We start from the raw sequence: 10,302 nt of genomic DNA, 5'->3' as shown, positions 1-10,302 counted from the left end.
GTCTGCCACAATGACTTGTGACTACCAGTATTTTTCTCAATATAAAGTGTTTACAACAAAAGACTGGATGCGTCGGTGTAAACAAATGTTACGTTCATCCACTGAACTCATATCACCATGAGCTTGTGTTATATACATTTTAACAAGATTATTGACATTGCTGAAGTTAACGACATTTTATAAAACAAAGTCTTTTACCATCATATCTAAAATATCAACGACACCTAATACTTGTATCAATGTTTAAACCACATATCTACTTTAATTTATGATAATTCATCATAAATACACTCAACTTCTGTAAAAGAAATGGACAATTCATAATGACTTTTACACATAAGCATGACTTAGCTAAGACATTGCTAAGTTTGCTTTATATTACGGACTAAGACGTACTTAAGAAGGACTTAGGCATGTCCTAAGATTCCGCCTAAGTCCTACTTATGACCCTACTATAGTCAAATTCTTAGCACGCTTAATGTTACGAGCCCCTGGTTTCAACGCCTATGAAGTGTATGCCAATTATTCAGTTTGTTTAGTTTATATATCGCCTTGCATGTGCAAGCAATGATTACGGTCCATACTTAACATAATATGCAATACCGTGAATGTAAGCAACAATGAATAGCCACAAGTTTCATCACTATCGCTCACGTTAGTACACGGACTTGCTATGGTCCCTTGACCAGACCGACCATCTTAGCCGCCGCGAATAACGTGTACTGTGTGCATTCAACCGGAAAATGATTTCCTGTCAGAATGTGGTAAGGTGGTATAGGATACCTCCCTGTTGCGACTTACTTTCGGCCTGGAATAATTTATAGTATCTTATAACTGATAATAAAAAAATAATCCGACCTAATCCCATACTACTTATGTACAACACTTTATTTACATTGATTGTTTTCACTGTAAACAAAGATCATTTAATTGATTGGACAATTTTGGGAACGTTCATTACATTATTAAAAATCAATAAATGAAAAGCAATAACTTTAACACAAAAATGCAATGTTAAGCGTCCCGCTTCATTGATAATTTAAAAGGCATATTTTTTTTTATACACTTCGTTTAATTCTGAAGTCTCAGTGATTAATCTTTGAGGCGATAATGCTTGTGTGTATATACGTTAAACACTTGTAAAGCTATAAATCGATTTTCATTAATTCCGAGCAAAAGACCTAGTTTATCAATATACCTGTGTAATATGTACGTCTGGCATTGCTTTGTCAATGAATATTACGTCTGTGACATGTGTAATGCATTAACATGAGTTTTTAAGTCATTGATGTTTTTAATGCCTGCAAATTTTCTAACTTTTAACTGCGTTTACGATTGCTCCAAAATGCTGATTTTTTTCTTCATTTGGCATAATTAACAACATGTAATTTACCTGCAGATATATAGACAGCGCTGTAAAATGATGATGAAATTTGTCCTGTTATACATCGTTGTAATCAACTGCCGCAGTGACGACAAACAACCGTATACTGCTGAGCAGTGTGTTGGTGGGGACTGCTCTGGCCGCCACAGTGTGTTATGTACCACAGACAAACTACTCTCTCTCTCTCTCTCTCTCTCTCTCTCTATTTGTAATTATTTTTGGTACTTGTACTTAGTATCTAGTATAGATACGTAGCTTTTGACACATTTCTACAATGCTATTCAGCTGTCCAAACACAGTACATGTATGTATGTTGTATTCAGCTGGAAGTTACGACTTCAGTTACACGGATCTTGTCCTGCTGAGGACCCCTGTCCTTGTTGTCAACTTCCCCAGGAATCAGCCCGTCCAAGGTAAGAGTAACATTTTCTCGTATTCCATGTTTTCTACTCCAGTGAAATATATAATCTGTCTTCAAGAACACTTTACTTTCTTTATATGTTTTACTTATATTTAAAATTCTTGGCATCCATGCAATCGTATTTCAGTCTACTAAATGTATCTGATGTTCATCAGTAGAAAAACATTATTTGCAGCAAATTCACTAAAAAATAGTCTAATAAATAGACAAGTTAAGATTGGTTCAAGAAATATTACCTTAAACGATAGTTTTTAATCACTTAGATCTACGTAGGTCAGTTGTTTTGAATAGTGTTTATAATTATGTGAAGGAGCCGTCAGTCGGTAACATCTATGCCCCGAGGCATATTTTGATCCGATTAACACTTGTTCTCACGCAAGTTGATAAAAAAAATATGCAGTGCAAGATGCGTTAACGTTGCATTTTACATACATAACGAATCTTTAGAAAGTGTAAAGTGAAATGTAGTAGTGCTACCTGCTACTGTTACAAAAATAACTAAAACAGAGAAAACAGCAAATACACCCCCCTTCCAACCCCCCCCCCCCCCTCATTTTATCTTTATAAACATTTCTTTTTCTCATTAAAAAAAACGAAGAAAAATGTTGACTGCCTCATAGGTATATAATTTTATATTGTTATACTTTCATGTTAAATACTGTAATCTGATTGGTTAAGACGCAGTTAATAATATTTACTATTACCCTCAGCGTTAGCAACGCACTTGCAATTGGCAACGGGTAACATTAAAAAATGTTACATGCGCGAAAATTTTGCGCGTACGGTTCGCTGTAGAGTTCACGTTATTCCTATATAAAAGCAGTAAAATGTTCTTCAAAATTTTAAAAAAAGACATTCAGTATAACAAAATAAATAGTGCCTGTTTGGGAGGATAACAGTTGAAATTGACACCCCTCGAAAACCATTGTCAACCTCCGCTTCGCGTCGGTTGACAATGGCTTCGCGTCGGTTGACAATGGTTTTCTCGGGGTGTCAATTTCAACTGTTACCCTCCCAAACAGGCACTATTTATATATTGTTAAATTAAATAAATCAAAAAGATTGTAGGAGACCATTATAGGTTTTTTTTTTTAATGTTTACGCGCATTATAGTAAATTGGTGTATTTATACTTTTTATAAAACAATTTGTACTAAATAATAAATCACAAAAAACAAAATACAGATAAAAATATTAAGATTTTGGATAATAAAAATCTTGTTTGAATGAATTTTCTATTGATCAGTAGTTGAGCTTTGCCATTGTGCATTAATGACTTTATGATGAAATGAATCTATGTAAAATTTGTTTATATAAAGTAGTGTTTAAGAAAATGTCAGATATATACGCCTTTACATTCAGAATAATCCTATCCACAGGGTTATTTTTCTTAAATTGGAATGAATCCACAGTACCACTAGTACTCTTCATTTCCAATTACTCCTAAAGTATAGCAACATTGGGTGCATGTTGATATTTTGACTCCCACTAAAAACAAGGCGGTAAAATTTAGTACTTTTACATCAAAGGTTAAAAAAACAGATGATTGCTAATCACAGTTTTTTTATTCTGTTTAAAGAAACTCGCTTTTGCAGTATATTTCAATTTGCTTCGAAGTGTTCAAACTACTTGCGGAAAATGACAATTACCTATATATTCTTATAGTAAATGTGTATGGGTTTTTTCAGATGGTCCTAAAAAGAACCAAAGTAAAGGTTTTTTAAAACCTTTTTAACTAAACTAGAAATAGTTAAAATAGCATAAAATAAAAAAAGAGGTTTGCTATAGTTGTTTTTACCCAAAAAGACCAAAACAACCTCCTTCAATAGTAAATTTATGATTTTTTTTACAATGCATCTAAAACATGTAGAGCTATAACTTGCAACAAATAGTCAAAAAGGAAATACAAATTTTGTAAAGATAAAAAGAAGGTTTACAGTTTTATCAAGAGTCCCACCCTTCCACCATATTTTCTGTTTCTTTGGGCATGACTTTCATAATATTCGTAGATATATACATCATGTGTGAACGAGTAGAGGATGTTATATTTCGTTACAAGAAAGGTAATATAACCAGATGCCTCTTAATGGCAAGTAATCCCGATCAGTGCCGAAATACGCATGCCCGTAAGACCTCAGGGTTAACAAGTCTTAGGCACTCTGTCGTAAACGGGTGGTTACACATATATAAGTCAGGTCAGTTTTCTGTTGAATACCATTTTTTGGATGATTGCCTGGTGTGATATTGTCCAAAGTTAAGGGTAAGATCTTTTTACACTTTATGTTACTTTTTTATAAAAAATTTCTGATGCCTTTTTAAATTCCAATTCATTGAGAAAATGCTGGCCGTGTAATGTTTCTCACTCAATGTTACTTTCTCACAAGTTAACGAGTTGCATATATCGATGACATTCTTTATATGCGATTTATCAAACCTGTCATCATATTCTAATTTGTAGATAGGATATCCGGCAAAGTTAACTTCTCAGCATGTTAGCGTATTTCTTAATGTATGTGTACCTTAGATCGATACTTTTTTGCATGGAGTTTAGTGCATGCGCCGGTTGAGTTGCCTCCCCCTCCTCCTTGAAAATTCAAATTGTATAAATTTACATTGTAGACTTATCGAAGATATGCTTCGGGATCCCCTCCTCCTCCGACCGGCAAACTTAAATATCTCTCGGACCCTATCCCCGTTAGATTTTTTTTTATCAGAATCTGCACATATTGCTGTGGGTTTTCTTTTTCTTATCGAAACGTTTTCAACCACAAATGGCTTACTAGCTTGCAAGGGCAAAACTATGGAGAACATTTACTGTATATAACACCTTAAAAATACAAAACACAAACGCATACATTATGTCTTTTTGAGGATGTCGGTTGCCAGAACACAAAGAATGTTTGTTGAACGTTTTATATTATTTCTGTTATATTTACATGTACTAGATTTTGCCCGTGCGTGCACGGGTTAACATTGCATATGATATCGGACATTTACGAAAAAGATACATCGACACACCGTATATTGTTGACATTTGCATAACCAAGCTTTAAGTCTACAATAATGCTATTAAATTCACTACACTCTGCTGAGTTCGAAAAATGTAACTGTGTCTGGGGAAAGGCATTCACCACAGCTAAAATGCCTCCCATATACCCATTTTGTAGCAGAAAATTGCAGAATCGCTCCAAAACAATTTTGGAGAAATAATAAAGTTGCATTGAAAATAGTCAAATTGTTAATAACAAACCATTTTCAAGAGGTAATTACTTTTCTTCGAAAAGTTTAATTCTATAATTGCAGAATTCAACATTTCTTCAACAACTTTTTTTTACACACCATGTTGAAATTCCTCGAGATTTTATATAGTAAATGCACTGTGTTAGAGCTATCTCCCGTATTTTCTTTGATGAACAGAATAAAAAAATCCAATGAAAATTTACACGCAATTTTTTATCGTCTTTGAGTTTATCCATGCAAATGTAATATTGTGGAAACATAAAATAAAGAGCCTCCCGTGATTTAGCGTGAATGTAATGCGCATGCGCAAGATTGTAAAATCTAAAAAATTCAGATGATTTCCCGAATTTTTTGAAGAATTTTCGTTGATTATTATTAAGCGAATTGGTGATCTTTACGTACCAATGAGATTTAGAATATATAAAGCAAAAGACAGTACTCCTCCGATTTATCGATATTAAAGCTAAAAAATTCGAGTCTATTATTTTAATATAGTAGTATAGATGTAACGATTTTATGTTATTTACTGGTTTTGAGGAAAACTTTGAATTCTGCTTACGAATTTATCAAGGTACGAGTTTTTTAGATTATGATTTGACATCAAACCTCCCAGTGGTGTTTAAAATTGAAAATAGGTTAAGCATCTTCGGTATTTAGAAATAAGGAACAATTTATCTTTGAATATTATTATACCACTGTGAATATTTTTTAAGAAAAAATCACAACGAATAAAAATGCTTCTCTCTAACCGTGAAAAGTTTCTTTGCTTTCTGACATGGTGAATACACAGGATGAGTCTCTGCCAATCAGTCAAATGAAAGGTGACTGAAATGTGACTGAATGGCACATGTGTGCCATTCAGTCACCTTTCTTGACCGTTTAGTTATCATTCAGTTGACTGAATGGCAGAGATTCATCCTGTGATATTCATCGAAACTATTCATCGGCGGCATTCGATTTGCCTCCTTTTTAAACTCGGAACATCTCTAACTTAATCTTATCGCTGATTAGGTTAACAATAACAAGTTTTTTGTCCCCTCGATTTAATATCGTTCTAATAACCAGTAAATAGGAATATAATATTCATTACTCATCTAACATATCTTACAATAAACACTAAATTGAAATTAGTTAAAATTAGAAATTCTACATGGACCCCAGTGATGTCCTTGCGAGTAAACCGGTTCATTTTTCCTCCATATACGAATATTGTTTTAGTTCATAGATACGGGTATAATTTTTATAGCTTTTATATATACGTGTTGTCTATAAGAAGAGCACTCAGTGCCCCTTTAAAGTGAAAGTGAAAGGGCTTCGACGTCTATTAAAAAAGTACGTTTTGCAGCCAACATATTGATAAAAGTGAGATATATTTAAGCATTAAATAGTTATTTTTTGAAAGATATAGTCTTATTACTGCAGCGGTGTGCATACGATTTGAGTAACGCGCGCTAGCGCGTTATGAAAACATGTTTGCACTAACTGCTGCAGTTATATTTACATTCTTTTTAGTTCTTGCTTCACTCACCGCTGCAGTTATATTTACATTTGTTTAACTTGTCAGCAAATGTAATTTATACGTCAAAATATCTGACAGTATTCCATCCTAAGGGTAGGTTCAAATAAATGGAGGAGCCACTGTAACAGCCACCAGCGTGAACTTTGATTCACGTTTGTGACGTTGCATTTTACACAGTTCAACGTTAGTGACGTTATAACTAAACTAGTCATTCTATCATTTGAGTACCCTGTGTGTTTAACGGTCTTATAACTGCAGTATATTTTCACTCACTTTACATGCAAAAAATATTTGGAATATAAATATTATGACGTATATTAACTACTGTGTATTTTACATATGACGTCAAGATTTATATAATGCACATGTAATAATTGACTTCAGATTGTTTTGTAGTTCAGCACGAAAATATCCCTAGATACAAACACTTTAACAAATCCACAAAAACGAACTAAGATTGTGTTTTAAAAGCCTAGGTTTACACATATATAGTGTTAAGGTTTTTCTAAAATCCGTTTAACATAGATTTGTTTCAAGATGCTTAAATAAGATATTGATACATATCATATGTGTATCTTATTATAAAATTCTTAGAAAATTCGTTCAGCCGTTCAGTTCAAATAAAAAATAAATGTTTTTACGCTTGCTTTAAATTATTGAATGTTATTCTTTGAACAGCCTACTAAACAACATGTAATGTACCTGCAGATATATAGACAGCGCTGTAAAATGATGATGAAATTTGTCCTGTTATACATCGTTGTAATCAACATGGTGATAACAACTGCTGCAGTGACGACAAACAACCGTATACTGCTGAGCAGTGTGTTGGTGGGGACTGCTCTGGCCGCCTCAGTGTGTGCGTATGCCTCATTAATCCCCCCTTTCTCTTTCTCTCTCTCTCTCTCTCTCTCTCTTTCTCTGATCTGGTCTTTTCCTCAATGTCTTTCGTAGTGTTAACATTATTTCACAGTCAAGAGGTATTAATCTTTACAATATATCCAACAAACACTGGTCTAATGCAGTATTTGTATGGATGTACATGTGTGTTGTATTCAGCTGAAAGTTACGACTTCAGTGACACTGAACTTGCCCTGCTGACGACCGCTGTCCTTGTTATCATCTTCCCTAGACATCAGCCAGTGCAAAGTAAGATTTTCTTCCGTACACTTGAAATTGTTGGCAGTTGACAGTATCACTGGTAAAAATAACACACATATAAAAAAAATACGATCTAAACATACAAACATAAAATAAATCCTTTCTCTGTACATTTTAATTTAGACTCGTGTACAGCTCCGGGGTACACGGACGATCCATTGTTTGGGTGTTATCGCTTAGTAAAGGGCAATACTTTAGTTACTAAGACCGAGGCGATACAAGGGTGTGCCAGTGATGGAGGGAGACTGCAGCTGATCAACTCTGAAGCAGAGGCAAACGCGCTCAATGCACTTATCCGTATGTTATTAATTCTGAGTCTTTTATTGCTAAATCTCATTGCCTCACGTCTTTTTACGGGCCGCCAGAAGGCGGTCCGTTATCTGATATACATTTAAATATTGTAACTGCGTTTCTGCGGGGTAGCTTTTTGTTTACAGAACTGATACTACCATGGTGCTTATTTTTATAATTTGAAGGTAAATTTGAATTTAAAAATATGTTTTATGCTATTAAAAAATATTGAACATTTTTTGTTTTGTTTGTAAATGTAATGTCTGTCGTGTTATATGCGTTTTTATCGAGACTATAATCTATTCGGGAAATTTCGGGGTTTTTCTTTCAAATTGGGATCTGTATACAGAACATACTAAAGACTTGATATACAAGAGACCTGAATGACATGAAATTTTATATAAATGATATTAATTTATACTATGGCAATGATCATACAATGACCGTTAGAAATGCTTACAGTAACGATCTCGATTCTTAATAATAGTAGTAAAATGTTAAACTTCAAAACGTGTTGCTGAGAATATACTAAAATTTATCATGAGTTCATCCAACTCGTTATTTTCTTCTTTGTTGTGTGTTTTTTATGTTAACAACCAATGATGATGCATCCAACATTTATATTTTTGCGGCCCATTTGACGCGTGTGTCTATATGATTTCTTGTTGTACATGTTAATTAATCGAAAGCGTGCAAAAGGAATGTATTTTATATGTAAATAGCTTTGCGGTCTATATGCACGAAGCTCTTTTGTTTCCTATCGATGTAAAAACTCCCAAAAGCATACGGGTACATATGTATGTACGTCTTTTAGAAAATCCTTTTTATTCGGAGTGAAAAAAAATAGGTCATCATCAAATGAACCATTAAATATTTGCATAAGTTATATAGGTTTCAATTAATACCATTCACATTTCCAAAGATATTATTGAATTACATTTATTAACAAAATATGTACAAGAAGGAGTTCATGTAGCTACATATCAAATTAAATTTACATGTATACAACGTATCATTATAAAGTTAGATGGACAAGGTGTTGTTACAGAAATACAAGCGTAGTTGCAGACAGGCAACTGTTTGGCCTTTCATCCTGTCTTTGTTTTTTAACCTGAAGACACATTATTTTATAAAGTACGCTTGTTTTAACAAATGGTTGTGTCACACCTCCCGAACGGAAGCATGTAGCTCTGTTCGTCGAAGCAAGTAGACAAATCAAACACATAATAACAGTCGTGGATAAGCGTGAGCGTTATTTAAAAAAATCGTGTAGAGCATAACATATAGTACGTTATAGTAAACAACTAATACAAGTATTAAAAGTTTCTGCGATATATTTCTTTATGTGAGCATTTCGATATTCATTGTCGTGGGCCACATTTAAAAAAAAGTAAAGATTTGTATACACTATTACCAACAATTTGAAACTATATAAGGATCATTAAAAAAAAGATAAACTTGTGAGCGGTTAAACTTACGCATGTAAACATTTATTTTTTAACTATAAACTTGTTATAATCGTTATAATAAGAATACTTACAAGAGAATGTAGATATCATACAAACATGAAATACAGGCCTATAATGCTGTCCGACACAGCTACTCAAAGTCCAATGGTTCCAAGGGGGGATAAATAAAAAAAAACCGACTAGGAATTGGATATAATTCTTTTTAAGATAATACTTTGAAAGCAAGATTTTGTCATATTTAAAACAAATTATACCATCATTGTTTAGCTTAAAAATTTGAACATTTATTATTACGATATAAGACAGCTTTTTTATTTTAGAAGACTAATGTTAACTAAATATACTCAGAGTAAATCTGGGCCATTCTGTCTACTGAATGTTAAATGAATGGTCTGGAAATGTGATTGAATGACATAGCTCTGCCATTCAGTCATATCTCAGTTGGCTGAATAGCGCATATTCCTCCGGCCATAGGCGTTACTACATAATCATTGTCCTAACGTATGTATACATTCTTTTCTAACAGAGAATGAGGCCCTAAATCCACCTGGGACATTCATACAAGGCTCCAGAGCAAGTATATCCTCGCCTTGGGTCGGAGATGATGGAAACCCACTACCTTACCTGCCATCAAGTGTCGAAAGTGGAAATATTCCCATTGCTAATTTGCTTTATTTTAGATCAGATTCACCAACTGCCTTTCGTTATGTTGCAACCACCATCGCTGTAACACTTACTTCATATGTGTGTGAAATTTAAGTTTTATTTTTAGTAAAACTATTAACGCTGTTCTGCCTCGTTATTTATGTTTCCTTTCA

The 10,302-nt window shown here is 33.6% G+C and overlaps 1 protein-coding gene across 3 annotated transcripts; it reads left to right on the top strand.

Annotated features, from left to right (window-relative positions):
- Positions 1–1,525: 1,525 nt before the first annotated feature.
- On the top strand, positions 1,526–10,273 carry LOC128170663 (uncharacterized). Of its 3 annotated transcripts, XM_052836431.1 has the most exons (6): positions 1,526–1,541; positions 1,708–1,797; positions 7,272–7,422; positions 7,623–7,712; positions 7,848–8,021; positions 10,011–10,273. In XM_052836431.1, the coding sequence occupies exons 3-6, from the start codon at positions 7,293–7,295 to the stop codon at positions 10,241–10,243; spliced, it is 627 nt and encodes a 208-aa protein (XP_052692391.1). In that variant the 5' UTR covers positions 1,526–1,541; positions 1,708–1,797; positions 7,272–7,292; the 3' UTR covers positions 10,244–10,273. The 3 variants fall into 3 exon arrangements, with proteins under 3 accessions (XP_052692391.1, XP_052692390.1, XP_052692389.1); XM_052836430.1 differs by lacking the exons at positions 1,526–1,541; positions 1,708–1,797 and adding an exon at positions 3,975–4,064; XM_052836429.1 differs by lacking the exons at positions 1,526–1,541; positions 1,708–1,797 and adding an exon at positions 4,048–4,064 and having other exon boundaries at positions 7,242–7,422.
- Positions 10,274–10,302: the final 29 nt, after the last annotated feature.

The sequence above is a fragment of the Crassostrea angulata genome, chromosome 2 (assembly GCF_025612915.1).
Source record: "Crassostrea angulata isolate pt1a10 chromosome 2, ASM2561291v2, whole genome shotgun sequence".
Taxonomy (NCBI): domain Eukaryota; kingdom Metazoa; phylum Mollusca; class Bivalvia; order Ostreida; family Ostreidae; genus Magallana; species Magallana angulata.
Note: the sequence above shows the minus strand (reverse complement) of the source record. Positions and strands in the feature narration are given on the sequence as shown.

Excerpts from the sequence above, each read along its gene's own strand:
- LOC128170663 (XM_052836429.1), top strand. The coding sequence starts at position 7,260 with ATGTACCTGCAGATATATAGACAGCGCTGTAAAATGATGATGAAATTT. Across the intron at positions 7,423-7,622 it reads TGCTCTGGCCGCCTCAGTGT|CTGAAAGTTACGACTTCAGT; the intron begins GTGCGTATGCCT and ends TGTTGTATTCAG. Across the intron at positions 8,022-10,010 it reads CGCGCTCAATGCACTTATCC|AGAATGAGGCCCTAAATCCA; the intron begins GTATGTTATTAA and ends CTTTTCTAACAG.